Genomic DNA, 23,544 nt, shown 5'->3' on the forward strand with positions numbered 1-23,544 from the left:
TGTTTGTTAAAATTTGGGGAGTTGTCTGGATATAAAGTAAATTGGGATAAGAGAGAAATACTGCCAGTTGGGGATGGAGATTATTCAGAATATAAAAGTATTATAAAATTAAAGTGGTCAGATAGAATTAAATATTTAGGGGTGGTAGTAAATGCATATTATCAATCTTTATATAAATTAAATTATGTTCCTTTTGATTAAATTGAAAGATTTGCCGTTAACATTAATTGGTCGAGTAAATTGCATTAAAATGAATATTTTTCCTCGAATTCAACATTTGTTTCAGTTGATACCATGTTTACATTCAAAAGTTTTTTTTCGGGATCTGAATAAAGCAGTGCAGGAGTTTTTATGGAAGGGAAAATTAGCACGAGTAGCTTTGTATAAACTTGCATGGAAATATGCATTAGGTGGATTGAAGTTACCTCATTTTCAAAATTATTATGAAGTAGCTCAGTTGAAATTTGTTAGTAGATTGATGGATATGGACCAACCTCTGAGTTGGGCAAAGTTGGAAATGGCTTGTATATCTGAAGTTGAGATACACCAGTCTATATTTAAGTGGAATGTGAATTTATTGCGGGAATGTAATATGCCGGTACTAAAACATTTGCTAAGGATATGGGTTAAACGAAATATGGTTTTAGGATCAAAGGGTAAATTATCAATCCAAACCCCGTAATATCATAATCAGCTTATTCCTTTTTCAATGTTTAATAATCATTTAAAGAGATGGAATTCTAAGGGTATTAAGATAGTTCAGGACTGTTTTGAAGAAGGCCAGTTTCTTTCCTTTAATTGACTGAGGGAGAAATTTGATATATCTGTAAACTCTTTATTTGTGTATTATCAACTTAAAGCTTTGATAAAAGATAATTATGGTAAAGAGATGAATCTAGCCATGTTGATGAAATTTGAGTCTTTGATTTCCTCTGTACCTAAGAAAGGTTATATTTCGGGTATGTATTAATTGTTACAAGATGCGATGGATAAACCGGATTGGGAGAAATCTAGACTTAAATGGGAAAGTGATTTAACTTATATTTTTCCCGAAGATAATTGGGAGGCTATGTGCCATGATAGTGTAACTGAAGTGAAAATGTACGATATGGAATGCTTAATTATAATTTTTTGCATCAGTTATATTTGACTCCAGAGAAGTTAAAAAAATATGGGTTTAGTAATTCGGATTCTTGTTTTAGATGTGGATTATGTATTGGAACTTTTTTTACATGCTGTCTGGTCTTGTGTTAAAGTACAGCCATTTTGGGAAGGCATTAGATTGGTTTTGGAAAAATTATTTAACATTAAATTGTCATAGATTTTTTTTGTTGGGATTATATGGTTTCTTTGAAAGGACTAGGGTTGGATAAATTTCAAATTGCATTTGTACATCTAGTGCTGTCTGTAGCACGAAAATGTGCAGCTAGTACTTGGAAAGATCATGTAGAGATTAATATTAACACGCTGGCATCATGAGTTGAGAAATTGTATTATTATGGAACAAATTACATGTAATTTACATGATAATTATTCATTTTTTGATAAAATGTGGTCTCCTTATTTGGTGTATATGAATTTGGAAATACTTTGAAATATTCCTTATATTAACTATTGTTTTTATATTTGGCTCCCCTTAAGGGAGTTGGCTGAAGGGGTGGGAGGGTTTTTTTTTAATATATAAAAATTTGTTCTTCACTTTTCTTTGTTATGTTTAACTGTATTTTGATTAAAGTCTTTAAATAAAGTTTTCAAAAAAAAAAGAAAAGAAATTACACAAATAGAGTCACTTGCAATTCTACAGCACTTTTTACAACCTTGGGCCAGCACAAATCATCCTACAGTTAATTAAGTGCATCTGAAATGCAATAGCTGATTTTTTTTTTGGATACAGCAAGATCCTACATATGTGATAAGAACCAGAATCTGGTTTTGATGGGGGCTGGGAGAGATCTATACACCATTCCACTAAAAATACTCCAATTCTAATGTTCACTTGAAGGGTGCAATGGGGCAGTGATTTAAGGGCTCATCCAACAGGTTCATTCTCTCTCTCTCTCTCTCTCTCTCTCTCTCTCTCTCTCTCTCAATTAGAGAATATAGTACAGGAGAATAGAAAATTAATTGGTTGGCAGGAAAAAGTGGTAATAAATTAGTCCTTTTCAGACTGGCAGGCAGTTAGTAGAGGGTTCCACAAGCTTCAATACTGGGACCCCAGCTATTTACAAAATATATTTTGATGATCAAGACCAGCTGATCATAATACTTTTTTTATGGCCATGGCCCTCTTAGGACTCTGCTCAAAGTTTATAGGGCCCCCTTCCCTGTGGAACAGTTGTATAGTTGGTTTCATCCAGATTCTCTCTAACGACAGCATGAAAAAGCTTTTTTAAAAAATCATGATTTCACTCTGTGGCCCCATTGAGAATGGCTGATCTAGACACTGTATGAAATATCTTTAAATTTGAATGACACTAAGCTGGGTGGCAGTGTAAGCTGTGAGGAAAATTCCAAGAGGCTGCAAGGCAACTTGGAAGATTAGGAAAATGGGTACATGTATGGCAGATGCAGTACCATAAAGATAAATGTAAAGTTATCTACTTTGGTGGCAATCATGGGAAGGCAGATTATCTGAATGGGGAGAAATAAGGAAGAGAGGTGCAACAAGATCTGGGAGCCATGGTGCATCAGTCACCGAAGGTTAGAATATAGGTACAGAAGGCGATAAAGTAAATTGTCTTCTATTGCAAGACGTTTTAAATATAAAAGCAGGGAAGTTTTACTATAATTGTATAGGGCCTTGGAGAGCCACACCTCAAGAATTGTGAGTGTGGAGAAACTCAGGCCATGCAGCACCTATGGAAACCAAAAGGCAATCAAAGTTTCACTTCATCAGGTGTGCCAAAATCAGGCAAACGTTATAATGAGGAAGGGGAAGTGAGGGGGTTTGGGGAGAAGAGAAAGAAGATGAGGAAGGGGGAGTAGCACAGCCTAGCAGATTTAGGTGGATATAGGTGGGAGGGGGAAGAGGAGGAGCTGAAGCTGAAGATAGCTCTCTAACAGGAAAAGGGAGAGAGAGGAGGATAGGGAACTGGAGGAAGGGGTTAGAGGGGTGAGAGAACACGAGAGGCCAGGGGAGGGTTTAACAGAATTTGGAGGTCAATATTGATGCCATCTGGTTGGAGACTGCCAAGACGGAATGGTTGAATATGGTGTGCAGTTTTGGTCTCCTAGTCTGATTCTTGATATACAAGGGGTGCAGCAAAGGTGCACCAAACTACTTATGATAGGACTGACACAGGAAGAAAAAATGGAGTAGACTATGGTTATGTTGATTGGAATTTAGAAGAATGAGAGGGTATTTCATTGAGACAAACAAAATTCTGATAGGATTGGACTTTAGATGAAGGAAGAATATTCTCAATGTGAAAGATAAGCAAGAGACAGTTCATAGATGGCACTTTAATATTTTACTGTTGAAAAGGCCAGATTATTTTATTCAGAATGAAATTAATATGTTCTGTGAGATTAACTCTGACTCAACTGTGGACAAATTTTTACTTGGACACATTAAAGGCATATTTAAAGGGCAAATTATTAGTTATGCCTCTAGGATTAAAGAAGAATATACGAGGGAGGTGGACAAATTGGGAAAAAAAATCACAATTTTAGAAAAAGACCTTCAACAAAGAGACTCTATGGAAAAACATAGAAGACTAATTATTAAGAAGCTCAAGTACAATACAATAAAGATGTATAGAATGAAAAAAAATGATAAGATCTAAGCAAAGGTACTATGAGCTAGGGGAAAGCGCCCACAAGGTCCTCTCCTGGCAGTTGAAATTAGAGCAAGCCTCAAGTATGATAAATGCAATTAAGTCAAAGGATCTCCTACAAAGGACATAAATGAAGCTTTTTAAACAATTTCATATGAACTTATATGAATCTAATCAGTCAGGGATTTGAATAAAATAGTTTCCTGTCAAAATCGGATCTTCCAAATTTTAATCTTGAAGAACGAGGGGGGGGAGGGGGGGTTTAAACATTCCCTTTAATCAAGTTGAGATAGAGGAAGCATTTATTAACTTGTAAATTAATAAATCCCTGGGAGAAGTTAAGTTCCCAGCTGAATTTTAGAAAGAATTAAAAAAATTATTGATACCTCTATTTATGGAGGAACTAGATCAAGCAGTGACAAGTTGTACTCTCCCAGAATCCTTCTCACCAGCAATTATTTCAGTGATTCCCAAAAAAGATTGGGACCCATTTAAAACATCATCTTATAGGTCCATATTATTATTGAATACACACTACAAGATCATTGCTAAAGCTCTGGGAAATAGATTGGCTGTTTATTTGCCTAAATTAATAAATATCGATCAGACAGGTTTTGTTCAGAAGAGACAGTCTGCGGACAATGTTAGCAGACTGCTCAATATTATCCATCTGGCACAAATAAGAGATTAATTGAGTGTCGCTCTGGCCCTAGATGCAGAGAAAGCTTTTGACACACTGAAACTAAACTATTTAAAGTTTTGGGGAAATTTGGACTAAAAGACGTATTTATTAATTGGGTTAAAGCTCTATATTATGAGCCTAAAGCAAAAGTATTCACTAATGGGCAAATCTCATCAGTGTTCCCATTGTCCAGATCAAATAGTTAAGGTTGTCCATCATCTCCAGTCTTTTTCGTCCTGGCTATCAAATCATGAGCGGAATCTATCCACCAAGATCCAGACATAAAAGGCTTTAGGGTTAACCAGGAAGAACATAAAATCAATCTATTTACTGACAATGTTATGATATATCTGACAACCCAGCGAGTACACTACAAAAATTGCAATCTAAATTGGAATTTTTCAGGACTTTCTCAGGCTATAAAGTTAATTGGAATAAAAGTGAAGATATGCCACTTATGGGTGAGAATTATGATAATGTTAAAAGAGACTCTCAATTTAATGGGATTAAGATAGATGATAACTTACAGAATTTATACAAGTTGAATTATCTTCCTTTGCTTCGTAAAATTGAGAATGATTTAAATAAATTGATAACTCTTCTAATTACTTTGATTGGAAGGGGCAATTGTATAAAAATGAATATATTGCCTAAGTGATAATACCTTTTCCAATGATTCTTTCAGAATTTAAATACATATATTAGGAAGTTTCTGTGGAAGGGTAAGTTCCCCAGAGTCTCTATTGATAAATTAACTTGGAATTATGAACTGAGAGGATTAAAGTTCCCAGACTTAAAAAATTATTAAGGCAACCCAAATGAAAGTTTGCCACCTCCCTCTTTGATGGAGGAGAAAAGTCTTCTTGGGTAAAATTTGAACTGAACAAGGTTAGTGAGAAGATAGCATAAAATTTTATATACAAATGGAATTCTAAATTACTATTTGGTCCTAAGGAAGCCCCCTTACTAAAACATTATTACAATTTGGAATAAACTCAAATGCTCAAATTGGTGTTAGGAGAGGGCTCTCATCCAAAACACCCCCAGCTCAAAATAAATTAATTCCGTTAACAATTGATAATAAAATTCTATAAACTTGGTCTCAGAGTTGGATCAAATATATCTAAGATTGTTTTGAGCAGGGACAATTTTTGACATTTGAACAAATCAGGAATAAATTTGGAATTTTAAATGCATCATTTTTCTGCTATCTTCAGTTAAGATCTTATTTAAGGGATAAATTATGTCCAGCACTGGACTTACTGCAATGTACTGAAATAGAGACTGGTTCCAAAGGGGATCAAAAAGAATTTATCTCAAAAATTTATTTCTTACTTCAGGTGGTAGCCCCTAAACAAAGGCGAGATAAGTCAAGAGAGAGATGAGAATCAGATTTAGGTATAGAAATTGATCTAATTTTGCTGGTCTGACCTGTGTTGGGACAGCAATGAGCAATACAATGCAAGGTTAATGAAATATAATTTTTGCATCAGCTGTACCTTGCTCCGCATAAATTAAATTAATTGAAATCTGAATTATCCAATTTATGTTTTTGATGCAGTCAAGCTATAGGGACCTTTTTGCATTTGACCTGACCATGCCCGAAGGTGAGATTCTTCTGGGAAGATTTGGGGAATCTCTTGGGACACATGAACAGAATTCGATACCCTCAGGTCCCAGAATTGTTTTTAGTGGGGAAATTAGCAAATATAAGACCTAAAATGAGGCCATCAAAATATCAATTGAAATTTGTTAAACTTGCTTTAGTGGTGGCTAGGAAATGCATGCCATTATTTGGAAATCTGATTCCCAACCAAGTCTAACCCAATGGAAGTCAGAAATGCATAGTTGTGTTCCCCTGGAGAAGATTACTTACAACCTCAGAAATTGATACGACATGCTTATAAGAATAAGGAACCTGTATTTAAGATATACGGGGATTAACCTTTGACGACTCCTCCCTCTAGTCTCCAATACCACTATCTCCCTAGCAAAGTCTATGTCAAGATATTTATCTCTTAAGGGAGTAAGTAAGCTCTGGAAGAATCACGTAATGTTTCATCTGTATGTAATTAATGTTTTTGGAAAACAGATGATTTTGTCATATCATATAGGATAATTACCTCTTCTTTTTCTTTATTCCTTTTCCTTTGGAGGAGGGGGGTCTTTTTCTTATTTTTTGTTTCCATCTTTTCTTTTAAGGGTCAGCACGGTGTGTAATTGATTTATAAACACTAGTGCAGAATCTGATCTTTGTCATGTGTTGATCCTTCTTTGTACATTAGCATTTAGTTCAGTTCTAGTTTACTGTATATTTCTCTGATGTTTCTTTGATTTTGTTTTGTAAGTCCATGTTGATTGAAATGGGGGAAAAAAAAGAATCTCAATGTTGGGGAAGTCCAGAAGAAGGGATCACAATCCAAGGATTAAGGGTAAGCCATTTCGGACTGAGATGAGGTGAAAATTTTTCTCTTAGAGTTGTGAACTTGTGGAACTTCCTTTCGCAGAAAGTTGTTAAGGCAATATGGAGAAGATTTCAGAATAGGGAATGAGAGTGCTGAAATACAGCAGGCTTGGAGGGATGAACAGCCTTCTCCTGCTCCAATGCAGGGATGAATATCCTTCTCCTGCTCCAATGCAGGTATGAACAGCCTTCTCCTGCTCCAATGCAGGGATGAACAGCCTTCTCCTGCTCCAATGCAGGGATGAACAGCCTTCTCCTGCTCCAATGCAGGGATGAACAGCCTTCTCCTGCTCCAATGCAGGGACGAATGGCCTTCTCCTGCTCCAATGCAGGGACGAATGGCCTTCTCCTGCTCCGATGCAGGGATGAATATCCTTCTCCTGCTCCAATGCAGGGATGAATATCCTTCTCCTGCTCCGATGCAGGGATGAATGGCCTTCTGCTGCTCCAGTGCAGGGATGAATATCCTTCTCCTGCTCCGATGCAGGGATGAATATCCTTCTCCTGCTCCGATGCAGGGATGAATATCCTTCTCCTGCTCCGATGCAGGGATGAATGGCCTTCTGCTGCTCCAGTGCAGGGATGAATATCCTTCTCCTGCTCCGATGCAGGGATGAATATCCTTCTCCTGCTCCGATGCAGGGATGAATGGCCTTCTGCTGCTCCAGTGCAGGGATGAATATCCTTCTCCTGCTCCGATGCAGGGATGAATGGCCTTCTGCTGCTCCAGTGCAGGGATGAATGGCCTTCTCCTGCCCCAATGCAGGGATGAATAGCCTTCTCCTGCTCCAATGCAGGGATGAATGGCCTTCTCCTGCTCAAATGCAGGGATGAATGGCCTTCTCCTGCTCAAATGCAGGGATGAATGGCCTTCTCATGCTCTAATGCAGGGATGAATGGCCTGCTCCTGCTCCAATGCAGGGATGAATAGCCTTCAACTGCTCCAATGCAGGGATGAATAGCCTTCTCCTGCTCCAATGCAGGGATGAATAGCCTTCTCCTGCTCCAATGCAGGGATGAATAACCTTCTCCTGCTTCAATGCAGGGATGAATAGCTTTCTCCTGCTCCAATGCAGAGATGAATAGTCATCTCCTCCTCCAATCCATTGGACTATCAGTCTAGATTTTGTGCAATCATCCTTGAACCTGGATTCACAAACTTCCTTTGTGTACAAGGAACCAAATTACATGCCAACAAAAATCAGTCTTTCAGATGAATGTTAAACCTTGGGCATGTCTTCTCTCAACAACAAAAAAAAAATCACATAGCATTGAAAAATAGTCAACTAATTGTCCAGTCCCTACTTGACTAAAACCACCAGAACAAGATTCAAGATTTCTTTATGGCCATGTAATAGCACAGAGCATGTAATATTACACAAAATTGCCTGTCTGTTCTATGGCAAAGAGTTGCAATTAGTGCTGCCCAGGACACCTTACAGTACAAGAGAAGAAAGAAGCAAAAAGAGAGTCTCTTCGGAGTCCCTGAGGACTCACCTCCAGCATTCCCGTAGGTTCTGCAACTGTTTGATCCATTTGCAACCTGAGGTCCAGATCCAAACTTTCAACGCAATCAGAAAGTCTTTAGTGCCTGATGATCTTCAGGATCCCTTCTTGCCCTCAGCACCCTGTTGAATCCTGGTCCCAATACCTAGATCTGCTCACTTATCTCAATGCTGTTTTGTGCTTCTCGACTGTGCAAACTGGTTATTTTGATTCGCTACAATTTAAGCTGACCGGCTGCAAAGTTAGAGATCAAATTACACTCTGAAAGATCATTTAGAGTTGCAAGATCTTCTCATTCTTTGGTAGTTATAGTTGAACTTTGCATAATGGCCATGATATCCTCCTCTGGCTTCAAATGTTTTACTATAATGTCTCATTTTCCAGAGTATGCCTTTCACACAGTAGCAGTACTAAAAACAGGAACCCCTCTTGGTTTATAATTCAGGCACTGCTAATGTGGCTTGTTGTACCATATTCTATTTAAACAAGAATGCTACTGTTAAACTGATGAGTTAGCAATGTCATACGTAGCTGCACTGAGACTCACTAAATCTGAGATTATGTTAATATGCTTTGATTATCCTCTACTGTTAACAATTCATTTTCACACCTAGCTTCAGGTTCATATCTGGAATATGTTGGTTTAGTTTTTAAAAATTGCTCGCAATTTGAGACAGGGAAAAATGGTTTCTCCTGATAGGTAACTAGTCCCTCCTGTTAATATGCTTGATAACATTTGGCCTATCCTAACCACATCCTTCTTACACCCCACAAAAGCAAAACAACCTGCTAAATTTCATTGGTAAAGATTATTGGGCAAATGATGGCTCTTGTGAAAGATACCAGGGAGGGGATTTATGGCAGCAGTAGAAATGTCTATCGAAGAGAGTCAATGTCCTGAGAAGGAAGCTTGTAAAATAAAACAAGCAAAACATTTAATTTGTAACATGATAACTTTATTAGTAAACTGTAAGCAGTAGTGCCAATATGCTAAAATAGATGCAATGGAGGCAGAGGACTGGAACTCATTTATTCAGATGGAGAAATTTCCTGGTGGCTGAGAGATTAAAATAATTTCTAGCATTTATTTGTTCAAATCATCCTGTGATGTGCATCGTTTAACAGTGTTAAGAAATAAAAATGTCACATATGTCGTTCATAGCCTTGATCTCATATTGAACTCTTTATCTAAAGCTCTGCATTAATGACTTTTTGAGAAGTTGCATTTGGAAGCAACATACAATGTATTTGGTATTCTTCCGATAGGAAAACATATACATTCTGGATCACTTTATTAACACAGAAGGGGGAACAAACTACCTTCTTTAAAAAAAAACTAAATTAAATCCAAATGGTTGATTGGTCTTATTAATTTTGCCCTAGCTCAGCTATAAGCAAGAAACACCTTTTATTGATATGTCAGATGGAAGGTTCAAAAATAAAAACATAATTAAAACCCAGCCCTGAAAAACAGCTCTTGTCGGCTGACAGCTGATCTCTGGAAAAGTCACAGCCCAGATGGTTCCATTTTTATTTTTTCAGGGCAACTGCATAGACGCAGACTAACAAAAGATAGAAACGACTAACTAATATTATACACATATAGTTCCTCCCACCAATAGTAGTTAAAAAAACCTTCAGTTTTGCTACTATTAAATATTATTTATTATTAACTAATATTATTATTGAATATAACCCTACTATTTGCTATTTGAATGTAATAGTCATGAACATCAGAGTGTTTATAGATCAGGGTCCAAATCAACAAGATGAACCAATGTGGATTTGAAATACGAACCATTTTTCTCTGCAGCTGCTATGTCCTTCCAGGATTTAGGTTTTAACGGCTATATTTTCCTTATTTTGTCCATCATTCACTCCAATCTATACCCCTTCAATCTCTCAATGCACTGATCAGTGCCAAGCTGCCAGAAAACAGTAGAGGTAATTTTCTACAGCTCAAAAGGGCTGTTTCCATCTTATCAAATCACAGGTAGTGCTTGTTATGTGTTCAAATAGTTGCCCTCAGTGGAACAGACTCTTTGCCATAATGTGAATTTAAAAATAATTTCCTACACCATTTTTACTCTTGGCATTCTGAATCCTTGATATATTGATTTTGGCAACTTCCAATTGAAGCCACTCCCTGATCATTTGTGTTGCATATTGGATCTTTCTATATCATTTCCTTTCCACCGAATTTCCAGATAACTTTGGTTCATCATCAGGCTTGACTGTATTGATTACCAGATATTCCCTCTTTTAACAAGACCTCACCACTTCTATAAATCTCATGACGGATTTGTACCCTAATTAAACTCTTTGCTATTTTGAGCTAGCTGCTGAATGTCTAATATTTTTTAAAATTCACAGTAGGTCAATGTGAGGAAAACCAGCAGCATCCAACAAAACTCCAGCTGCACCAGTTTCATATTTAGAACTCTCAATTATGTAACGGGTATTTTTATTGCAGTGTGTTGAGTTTCACGTTCCTATTATGCTCATGTTTTACAATTTTAAATAGAAAACATTCCAAAGAACACTTTAAAATGATTGTGTAATTAAGGAAAAAATATATTGCAAATTAATGCACTGCATTCCGCATATTTATAAACCTACTTGACAAAAATAAATGCTTACTTGAGCTAGAAAAGGGTCCAAATTGTACGATTACATCTGCCCCAACAAGTAGCTGCCATACAATGGTTAATACATAGCAAAATTGTCATTAAAAACTGTTAGGCAATTTATAAATTATTCACTACTTTCCTTGTAAAAGGATTTTGCTTTGGAATAAAAAATATACCGATTATTAACATTATATGCTCAATGTGTAACAGCTAAACCAAGCCTACTTAAAAATTGTTTCTTAAAAACCATCCACCAACTTAATTTTAGAATATGTAACATTAACTAATCCACTACCAAGCTTACTGAACTGATGCTTCAATTGTTGGCATTGGTATTAGGCAATTCATGTTTAATTGTACAGCAGTATACAATACACTTGGTATTATCCAATGTAGCATTTAAATGTCTTTTTTACTCTGATTAAACAATTCATTTCATGTTCCACAAATGCAGATTTCATGTGACTTTCTCTCTTTTTTTTACCTGCCATATGCAAAACGCCTGTCCTTGTGGTGATCACCAAACGTATCCCACAGTCTTAGCGATATGCTAACTTCATCTACAACATCACGGGAACGTTCGAGCACCTAAATGCAATCAACAATTAATGTAATTGGAAATGTAATGGTTTCACTCTGTTGTGAGATTTCAAACCTATCATCCAACACTAATAATCACAGAAAACAACTAACAGACACAAAAAACATATGGTAAAATGTGCTACTCAATTACTTCAGTTTGTACAATTCTTTTGATAAACAGAACAATTTATCAACAAAGATGAGTAATGTTAATAATAAAAGCCTCACGGTAGCCATAAGAACATTGATCAAATCTTTCAAGCATCTTGAAATAGTTCATTGAGTTACAAAATAAAATGATTTGGCAGAAAGTTGCATTTTAAGCAAGTATTAAAATATTCAGTAATAAATAAATATGGAAAATACTAGGTCAGATAGCCCCTATGGAGATAGAAATAGAGTTAATATTTCATTTCATTGACCTCTCATCAAACAGTTCACCTGATAATCTCCATTTTTCTATAATCTGCCGTTTGTTTTGGTTTTTGATTTAAAATAAAGCATTTAAACAAGTTTTGGGTAGCACTGTTAGTATAACATTGTTACAGCACCAGTGAGGGAGACCGGAGTTCAAATTCCATGCTGTCTGTAAGGAGTTTATACATTCTCACCACATCTGCGTGGGTTTCCTCCGGTTTCCTCCCACCATTCAAAAATGTACTGGGGGTGAGGGTCATTTGGGTAGCACGTGCTCATGGGCCAAAAGGACCCGTTACCAAGATGTGTGTGTATATATAAATATATGCAAAAAATATATCTATTTATTTATTTCAAAGTGAAATCCATTTACAAGGAAAGTAGTGAATAATTTATATATATATATCAATAAATGATCTTCATTTCAGAAGGACTTCCAAAGGTTCAAAGTAATTCCAACTTTTTTCCAAAGATAAAATTATTCAAATCAAAATTATTTACATGTTATAGTTAAGAGACATCAATTTTGTGTTTATAAATCCATTACTTCTGCAAGCAATTTGAAAATAATATTATGATCGACATTAGGAAAAACTGGAATACAGTAATTCTATACTACAGTCATCCAGAGTATTGCTTAGTAATACATTTTGCATGACCAAATCTTGTGGATTCTCTGGCTTAATCTGGATCACACTAACCATCAGAGACTCAGTAACCAACTATTTATTCGTTTATATGCATATTTGTCCTGCATATGTATCGCTTGTCTGTATGTGTAGTTGTGTGTTTGCATGTTTTGCATTGAAGACCAGAGAATACTGTTTTGTTGGGTGCTACTTGTGCAATCAGATGATAAATAAACTAGAACACTAATCAAGAGTAAATGAAGTACAAAGAATGGTATTTTTAAAAGATTTTTTTTTTGAAAAATGTTCTTACCTCTTGACAAACACGGTACTGATCAATTGCCCAGACAGTAGGAACGTGCGTCGACAGTAGCTGGTACTGGGTCAAGGTGGTATTACATGCTCGTGCACAGATAAGTCGCGTCTTTCCTACAGCATTGTCTCCAACAACAACACATTTGATGGTTTCAACATTCGGCCTTTCATAATCCATAGCGGCATCCATTTACAGTAAACTATGATAGAAGAGAAAAATGTGAAGCACTTTTTGTAACTACATTTGAACAAAAGTCATTTCATTCAATCAAATGATCAAATGCAATCTAATTCAGGAATGAGCAAGATCTCACTCCATTTATACTGTGGTCTGTATTAATCCATGGATAAATATAGTGCAACTGCTCAGGATATTTTCAGTACATTCAAGATGAATCCTGTCAGAGTCTCTACTCTTTCTAAAAACAAGATTATTATACATAAACAAAGCTCCACTTTTCAACTTGGTTGGATTAGTTGGTATTCTAGAAGTAGAAGCAGCCAGATAAGTATAGGTTACAACCACACAGTGCTGACTGAAACCTACTTAAATCAGTCTACACATTTTATAATTATGTTTTGGGAATGGAAACCCCACAACTCAAAAGAGAAAACTTTACATTCAAGAACTTTTGTGAAAAGGCCCACAAAGTAGTAATCAAAACAGCAACCTTGATTTTATAGTGTATTTACATATAGCCAGTACGGTCAATTTACCACTGAATACTACACATTTTAAATTTAAAATTTTAAAAATTAAAATTTAGACATACAGCACAGTGACAGGCCAATTTTAGCTCACAGGACTTTGCCTCCCATTAACCTATACCCCTGGTACATTTCAAACGGTGAGGTGGGTGGAGGGGTACCTGAGCCCCTGGGGAAAACCCATGCAGACATGAAGAGAATATACAAATTCCCCACCGACAGCATGGGATTTGAACCCCAGTCCCAATCGCTGGCGTTATAAAGGTGTTGCACTAACCATGCCACTTCTTATTAAGTGGAAGGGGACGTACTGAAAATGGAAGAGTGAGCTCGTGTTATTCATGCCTAAACCCCAATTATGAAATTTTCAAACAACCCTGAGTAAGTGGAAACACCCCTTCACTACTTCAATGTGCAATTGAGGGTAGTTTCTGAAAGGAAATTCTTAGTACAGCTGAAGTGTGTTGTGCATACCTGGAGCTCAGACAGGAATGCAACAGCCTTCAAATGAACCACCAGAATCCATGAAAAACAGGCCAAAACCCTAATATTTCCTTCCTGCTTAATATTTAACTATTGTGCTGTATGAGGCACACCAGCCAAGCTCATTATCAACTTAACCAGGATCTTGTCACAGTTTCCCCCCAACCTTTGCCAAGACCCACGCAGCTGGCCAGCCAATCTTGCTATTTTGCAACCAGAAGGAGGATGACAAGGACTGGATTTCAAAGTGTCTCAATTCAAACACTGACAGCCACCACTAATGTCATAATGATCTTAAACAAAGATTGAAGATTTTTTAAAAAGTGCTTTTTTAAACTGCTTGTTCACTTGCGGCATTGCTTGGTATTCACAGGAAGCTTATTTATAGCAATGGGAGTGTTAAAGCCACTTAGCACTTAAAGAATGTTGCAAAATGCTTTATTTCTCCTCACTCTTTGAATTATTCTTTCAATTTTGTCAACAATTTTAATATACAAAACATCCCAAGGGCACGTCAAAGAGCTGTTAATTAAAAACAATTGCTAAACTTTAGCATCGTTGGGACAAGGATTTGTTCAAAGAGAATGGATGAAGATAAAACTGAAAGAGAAAGAAATCAAGGTAACTAAAGATAAACAAGACAATGAGATGGACTGCTGCAAAACAGGCCAAGACTATACATAAAAGGCAGACACTTAAATAAACCAAGGCATAGAAGGACACAGTCATAATTAATGCAAATGGGATTGGTATAGCTGGGCAAAGAGATTGGCGTGGACTGAAGACCCATTTCTGCGCTTTATTACTCTATGACTTAATTACATGAATTGAGAGCTTGAGGGCAAGGCTTTATGTTTAAGTTTATTTGTTATATCTTGTACAGTACAGAAAAAATTCTTCTGCTTTAAAACAGGAACAGGATATGGTCAGGAAATGATCATTGATTAAATCAAGATTAAAAAATTAAGCAGTGGCAGGCATGAATTTAACACAAATTAACAAGGGTGGGCTTAATGGATGACATGCAACAAGAGGCAGGTTTGAATGAACTGATTTGTGAAAGGAGTTGAGTGGGAAAAATGCCAATGAGGATGAAATGGAAATAATAAGTATTCATCAGCAAAATTGATGCATCTGCTACTGCAATTGTGAAATCAAACACGCCGTGGTTCAGACACATGGCAAAGGCTTTCTGTTTACTTGCATCTCTTCAGCTGAGCGCATTGGCTTGGGAAACCATCTTTATTTCAGCTTTCAATTAAAAAAACATATGCTAAAATAAAAACATGGAATTTATTTTGAAAATACCACAAATATTATTGATATGCATTTTAATCGTTTTCTAGCAGCATTTCTCAACCCAGGTCAACAAAATTTTAACACCATCCCAGAAAGAGAAATACAACATAACATGTCCTTAAAGCTACAAGCCTCAACTATTCTAAAGGATAAAACATGATTGTGCTGGATGGTAGAAAAGATTCTATTTCTTTGCTCTGTTTAGAAATTATATCAACACACATTTCCCTATTATTGTGTAGTTACTTCTTCAAAAAAAAATTCAATTAGGTTCATAAGACATGACCTTCTCATACTACAAGTTTGCCGATGACACCACAGTTGTCGACAGAATTACAAAGAGCAAGGAAGAAGTGTAATGGAGGGAGATAGATCAGCTTGTTGAAAGGTATAACCACAACAACCTTGCGCTCAATGTCAGCAAAACCAAGGAGATGATTGTGGACTTCAGGAGGAAGTCAGGGGAACACAAGCCAGACCTCATCGAGGGTTCAGTAGTGGACAGGGTCAAGAATTTCAAATTCCTGAGTGTCAACATCTTCGAGGATGTGTTCTTGTGTCTCCATGTTAATGCAATCTCAAAGAAGGCTGACTAGCGGCTATACTTTGTGAGGTGCCTGAGAAGATTCGGAATGTCTCCGAAGACTCTTAAACTTCTACAGGTGTACCATGGAGAGCATTCTGGCTGGTTGCACCAATGTCTGGTGCGGAGGCACCAACTCTCAGGACAAGAATAAACTCCAGAGGGTTATTGACATCACAAGCTCCAGACTTCACTCCATCGAGGACATTTACGAGGCGGTGTCTTAAAAAAGCAGCCTCTATCCTCAAAGACTCCCACCACCCAGGCAATGCCCTCTTCACTGTACTACCATCGGGTAAAAGGTATAGGAGCCTAAAGACACGCTGTGCACTCAACAGCACAAAGACAGCTTCTTCCCTACTGCCATCAGATTCCTGAATAATCAATGAACCAAAGACACTGCCTTACTTTTCGTACACTAGTATTTTATTTATTGTTGAAAAAGTGGTTTATCTGAATGCTTGTACTAATGATGTTGCCAGAAAACAATAAATTTCTTGACTTGTTTATGACAAAAATTCAGATTCTAGTCACCTCTATTCGCACTTGAGTGCTATCTTTAATTATACTGTAGTTTCCAATAGTCTACACAATGTAAAGAACAAAATACCATAATACTTTTACAGTCCCAAAGTGCAGTCACTTGCACAACAGATAAACAGATCCCACAACTATCTCAACAATAACAAAGTAATATTAACTATATAATCTCTATTGATGACGAGGGCAAGTATTAAAGTAGGGTACCAGAAGGACTCATCTGCTTCTTTTTTTTGCAGCCATCCTGTTTAACATACCATTCAAATATGGTGATGGAACATGCACCTCCCAGGGATGCTGGACCCATTTTAATTAGTCTTCAGAAGTAACCATTCCAACAATAATGCTTTAGTCTTATGTCGTGTTGAGAAGAGTATAAGGTTCAGTGAGTTTGCAGGGAGACAAGTCTGGACACAAGTGTAACCTGCTTCCCTGACCAATGGGGTTGCGGATCTCTGCAAGTATTGATCTATTGCAATACTACGGCTCAGCTTCACTTTAGTGCATACCTTACTCACAACACTTCCAGCAATGTCCACAGCAGCAACATGGCATGGAGCAATGTCTGGGGCTTGGACCACAAGGCAGAGAGAAAGCATGTGCTGCGTGTTAGTGTTTTATACAGTGCTAAGGTGTGCTTCTAGGTGATTTAGATTAACCAACAGCAAGGTGTGCACTAATGGGTGGCTGGAATCCAACCTTGATTGACAGGTGATGTGACTTTCAGATGGAGAGGACACATAAACACCCACAATACACACATTCCAGACAGGCAGGGAAGCCATTTCCTTCACACACAACATTCCACCCCTCGGAAGTCACATCACTCTGTAATCAATATAATGACAATCAATGATTCTATATACATGTTATGACTATAAAAATAGGTAAAGAAAATAAAAGAAGAAAAAGACGTGTTTAAAAAAAGATACTAATCAAGTGGATCAATACAAGTGCCTTCTGTAGGTTGGACAATGCGCATAATCAAATTCAATGACAACACCTCATCAGCTACCCCCGCCCCCACCCCCCCCCCCCCCCCCCCCCGACCAAACAGTGTCCCTGTGTTTTCAATGGAGCATGTTTCTAATGGAGCAGGGTGCTGTGGGAGTTTCTCCCCAGTGTCAGAGGGGAGGAAAGAGAATTTGTCTGATCATCGACTCACGTGCTTGGCTTCTCTGGCTTGGCTGGCAAATAAGTGCACCCTTACCACTGACGTCTGCAAACAGGTAGTGCCAGAACCTGGGCAAAATCAAGGCTCATGGGATTGGGGGCAAGGTATTGATGTGGATTGAGAACTGGCTGGCAGATAGAAAACAGAGAGTTGGGATAAACGGCTCATTTTCTGAGTGGCAGGCGGTGACCAGTGGGGTGCCACAGGGATCTGTACTGGGACCCCAGCTGTTCACAATTTACATTAATGATCTAGATGAGGGGATTGGATGTAATATCTCCAAATTTGCAGACGCCACTAAGCTAGGAGGGGTTGTGTGCACTGAAGAGGTCAGGAAGCTCCAGTGTGATTTGGTTAAATTGGGGGACTGGGCAGATACATGGCAAATGCACTACAATGTGGATAAATGTGAAGTTATCCACTTTGGTAATACAAATCAGAGGGCAGATTACTATTTGAATGGCAATAGATTGGGAGATGGGGAAGTGCAGAGATACCTAGGGGTTCTTGTGCACCAGTCACTGAAGGCGAGCATGCAGGTACAGCAGGTGGTTAAAAAGGCAAATGGTATGTTGGCCTTCATATCAAGAGGGTTTGAGTACAGAGCCTTGGTGAGACCACACCTGGAGTATTGTGTGCAGTTTTGGTCACCTTATCTGAGGAAGGATGTTCTTGCAATGGAGGGAGTGCAAAGGCAATTCACCAGGCTGATACCTGGAATGGCAGGAATAACTTATGAGGAAAGATTGTGCAATTTGGGATTGGACTCGGTGGAGTTTAGAAGATTGAGAGGGGATCTCATAGAGACATATAAAATTCTGGCAGGACTGGACAGAATGGATGCGGAAAGGATGTTTCCAATGGTGGGGGAGTCCAGAACCCGGGGCTAAGGTTCGAGGATAATAGGCAAACCATTTAGAACCGAGATGAGGAGGAATTTCTTTACCCAAGGGTGGTGAATCCGTGGAATTCATTGCCACAGAGAGCAGTAGAGGCAGGTTCATTGAATATATTTAAGAGGGAATTAGATATATTTCTTCAGTATAAGGGAATTAGGGGTTACGGAGAGAAGGCGGGGACGGGGTACTGAACTTTAATATCAGCCATGGCGGAGCAGGCTCGAAGGGCCAAATGACCTACTCCTGCTCCTATCTTCTGTTTCTACCTTGGGCACTCCCTAAGCACAGCGCCAAAATGGACATTACTGTGCTATACTGTGGTAAGGCAGGCCGGCGGGGATGCATCCAGAATGCACCTGGAGCACTCTATTTTTCTGGCATGCTCTTTAAATGGGTACCACAGGTTTCTGTGTTGGGTCCCTGCAATGATAGTCAGTAGGTGTCAGGACTGAAAGGTAGCCAATTTTTGATTTTAAATAAAAGCACCCATCCCATGAGATCTTTGTTTCTGTTAATTAGAGGGCTGGTGGGGATGCTGTCATTGCCAAGTGCTAACAAAATATATACAATATTTCCTGCTAGTGTGTGATCTGTAATATCGTAACTATAGGCCCTTTCATGCCAGGCCTCCACCTGGAGGCCAGCTAGCGCAGAAAGAAAATTGATTATTCATGTTAAGTGGCACCTTGTAGTGCCCTTTGGAGCAGATGGGGGGGGAGGGCGCAGTGGTGCCATCGCACCACCCATCATAAATACAAGGCAGAGCAATGGCCGGCCTCCCTACCCAGAACAGTTCCAGCTGCGTGAAGGATTATGGGTAGGGAAGACAGTCATTGCTGCAATTTGAACCACTGACGAGCAGCCCAGTGATGTGCTGGAGCAGTTGGTGAGGCTTTCTCAGCCCGCACTGGCCACCCCTGCCCTGTTGGCCCCTGCCCTGAGGGGGTCATGGAGGGAGAGGGGTGAGTGGGAGGGAGGGAGAGGGGAGATGGGTCACAGATTGATGGTGTCATTGCGATGTCATCAACCCGCCCCTAGCCAGCCGCTTGTAGCAATATTATCCTTCCCCAAAAGGGAATGCAGTCGGTGCCTCGGTGTAGCCTTTGAGGTAAGTCTCTACCTTTACTTTGCATGAAAGTTTTATGATTTGTAACATTGTAATTAAAAGCTGAAACTACAATTTCTTGAGTGTGCTGAGATATTGTGCAGAGTAGCTACCACAGCTCAGGTGCAAAAAAAAACTCCATTACAAAAGCTGTATTTGGAAGGTGCATAACAAAGAATGTGGTTGAATGTCTAACGTAGAGGTTTATATTTCCATGCCACAGCTTTTTCCTCTCTTGTGGAGAGTTCTTTACATAAGTGACAAATGGTGTCTTGCTGGTTGCTGTAAAAGTGCTGGGATTGCAGCAGTCTGTTGAAATGAGTGTTTTGTAGACCCTCATATCAAGAAGAGATAGTATTCTCCTGTAGGGTGGGATGGGTCAGGGATGGTTAGTGTTTGGGAGAGTTCACAAAATAGATTAGTCAGGGACCACCTCTGGCCAGAGGTCAGAGTGGGCAGCACATGGGAAGCTCCACCTCACAAGACTTCCCCCTGCAATGATCTCTCTTTCTCTTCCTAAATCACTTGTAAATCAGTAAACTTTGCCTTAGCTCTGAAAAGTTGAGTGGGAGCTTTCTGTACCATGTGCTCCAATCCACCCAAAAGGGTAATGGCTTCCTGGTTGCCAGTCTGATGAGGGGCAAGGGGCTTTAAGGTCGGGGCTTGTGGTAGCAACTAAATAGCCCAACCAGTCACCTTCATGATCCTTGGGAAGGTATTCACTGGTACCCCTATAGAAACCCATGCTCAGTGCCTGCTCCCATTGCCACATATCCCATTGCCAATGGCGTGCCACTGGGGCCGGCCACGTCAGCCCCATTCTAGGATGGTAAAGGAACCTGGCCCAGACCTCGATCGCTACCTGTTCCCATAGAGTGGTGCTATCATTGACCCCTTCTGGCAGCGCCCATAAGGTATCGCCAGTTGTCTGTTGGTCAGAGAGACTGCCAGGGAACTTGCTTCCTGATGAGGGAGAAGGGAATTGGGGTCCTCCTTGTCTCCCAACTGAAGCAGCAGCTTGGCTAGGATTCACCTGCCTGCTGGTGATGTTGTTCTCCTCACTTGGTTAGTTCCTTGGCAGAGTAGTCCCTGGACTCCCTAATTTCATAGTGACCACATACGTGCCCACCCGAGGTCCCCCCATTTTCAATTACCTCCCTGTTTTGGAAGGTCATTGGAGTGCCCTCGTGGCAGGTCTGGGACTTCGTGGTCACTGGTTGGACTTGTAAAGGCTCAGGCACATGGAGGAGAAAATGTATTGTGGGACTATTTCCTCATGTTATCACCATCCATCCACATATACTCATCCCCAAACACATGTCAATCCCCTCCCCCTGCTGAACAATAGCTCAGACTTTTCCTGCATCAAGCTGCTTGCAGCTGCTGTGTTTCAATCAGCTTGGAAGCTGCCTCCATGATTTTAATTTCTAAGTTGGTCACTGACTTTTGCAGCTCACAACAATCATGTTGCATGGATTCTATCTCCCTATCTTTCTGGGTGCCCTGACTACTCAACTCAGACGTGATACCCCACTGATGCCGAAGTAGGGATATCAGTAACTATAGGACTCCCCCACAACTACCCCAACCTCAGGAAACCCCAGTAACTTCAGATTCAAGACCACATGGTCCCCTAGCTTCTCTCCATGAGTGTCCTCCATGAGAATCCAACCTGTCAACCCAATTGGCTGGCTTGGCTTGCCAGCTATGCCACCAAACAGCTGAACACCTGACGCTCATCGGTCCACCCAGAGATTTTATAATCTGATCCTGGGGTCCATTCCTTATCTGTGGTTCACCTCATGCAACTCTCATTCGTGAGCAGGTCCACAATCACACATGCACCTGACAGGACGCACGCGCACACACACTCAATCTCCCACATTGTTAATATGATCTTCCACACTAAAAAAACAGGGACTCATACACACACACACACACACACACACACACACACCCAGTTCCTTGACCAATGGGGTTTCAGCTCTCTCCAAGTATTGATCTATTGCAATACTATGGCTCAGCTTCAGTGTAGTGCACGCCTTACCCACAACACTTCCAGTGATGTCCACACCAATGACCTGACACAAAGCAATGTCCAGGGCTTGGACCACAAAGCAGAGAGAAAGAATGTCCTGTGTGTTAGTGTTATATACAGTGTTAATGTGTGCTTCGAGCCAATAATGACCCTAGGTAATTTAAATTAGCCAATGGCAAAGTGTGCACTAATGAGTGGCTGGAGTCCAACCTTGATTGACAGATGATGTGACTTCTGAGTAAGTTTCAGACAGGGAGGACACATGACCACCTGCAATACACACATTCCAGACAGGCAGAGAGGTCATGTTTCCTCCACGCACACCTTGTCCTTCACTCTGTTCTGACCCACCTGGAGAACATCGCCAGGCTGCTGTTCATTGACTTGAGCTCGGTATTTAATACGATCATTCCCCAGAGGCTGCTGGTGAAGTTATCCTCACTGGGACTCAACAACACCCTCTCTGTAACTGGATTCTGCACTTCCTAATGGAAAGACCACAGTCTGTCTGGCTCGGTAGCAGAACGTTGAGCACTGTCAAACTGAGCAATGGCGCATCTCAAGGCTCTGTGCTCAGCCCGTTCATGTTCATGCTACTGACACATGACTGCACAGCTAGATCCAGCTCCAACAGTGTAATCAAATTTTCAGATGACACAACAGTAGTTGGCCCCATCAGCAACAATGATGTGTCACACTACAGAGAAGAGGTGGAATATCTTGTGAAATGGTGCAAGAGTTACACACTAGTCTCAACATGGACAAGACATAGAAGATGATCATAGACCTCAGGAGGACTAGGAATGACCATCCTCCACTACACATCAAAAACTCTGTAGTGGAGAGCACCAAGTTCTTGGGTGTTCACTTAAATGGTGACCTATTGTGGACGCAAAACATATCTTCACTTGTCAGGAAGGCGCAACAGCACTTCCTGAGAACATTGAAGCAGGTAAGGCTACCAGCCACCATCATGTCAACCTTCTATAGAAGCTCTATTAAGAGCAATCTGGCTGGCTGCATCAGGATGGTAGTTGCTGCAGAGAAATGGATCAGAGGACCACAAGAGTGGCAGAAAGGATCAATGGAGTCTCCCTCCACCCATCGACATGATCTACTGGGATTGTTGTCTGAAGAGGGCACGCAAAATCATTGTGGACCCCTTTCATTCTACACACAGCATCTTTCAGCTGCTCCCATCAGGAAAGTGATCCAGGAGGATCAGAGCCAGTACCAGCAGACTGAGGAACAGCTTGTTCCCACAGGCAGTGAGAACGCTGAGCAACCAAAGGAATTATTCATACTAACCATCCAAGACTCTCATTCATGAGCACACCCATGCTTTGCCTTCTGGATTGAGAGTTCAGCCCTTGATCATCTTCGTGTCATCTTGTCCCTAACCCCTATTGCTCTTCTCAGATGATGGGGGAAATCAGGGACCTTGTTCTTCAAACAACATCTCTCACCTCATGACAACTTGGCCTCAAATTGAGACATATCCCATTCCTTGCCTACAATCCTTATTTCAAAGATCCTTTCATCGCCTCTCAGACCAAGCCTCATTCAAGTCCTCCAGCAGACTCCAATCTTGCATTTCCTTAACCTCTCCCTTTCCAAATCACAGTTCAAGACTCGTTGCTCCACCAATTTCTACACTGTACACTTGATCTTCCTTTTCCCCTGCACACACCCATCAACCACAGCACAAGCCTGA

At 39.8% G+C, this 23,544-nt stretch overlaps 1 protein-coding gene across 5 annotated transcripts in view; it reads right to left on the reverse strand.

Annotated features, from left to right (window-relative positions):
* Positions 1-23,544, reverse strand: part of rhobtb1 (Rho related BTB domain containing 1) — a 66,163-nt gene that overhangs the window by 33,447 nt on the left and 9,172 nt on the right. For 3 of the 5 annotated variants that reach the window (XM_069900735.1, XM_069900736.1, XM_069900733.1), the window contains exons 2-3: positions 13,000-13,201; positions 11,543-11,646 (exon numbers count right to left, since the gene is read on the reverse strand). In XM_069900735.1, the coding sequence (XP_069756836.1) occupies positions 11,543-11,646; positions 13,000-13,191 (296 nt within the window). In that variant the 5' untranslated portion in view covers positions 13,192-13,201. Of the gene's footprint in view, positions 1-10,226; positions 10,348-11,542; positions 11,647-12,999; positions 13,202-23,544 lie in introns of those variants that run through there. The other 2 variants (XM_069900737.1, XM_069900738.1) reach the window with 2 other exon arrangements.

This window comes from Narcine bancroftii, chromosome 10 (genome assembly GCF_036971445.1).
Source record: "Narcine bancroftii isolate sNarBan1 chromosome 10, sNarBan1.hap1, whole genome shotgun sequence".
Taxonomy (NCBI): Eukaryota; Metazoa; Chordata; class Chondrichthyes; order Torpediniformes; family Narcinidae; genus Narcine; species Narcine bancroftii.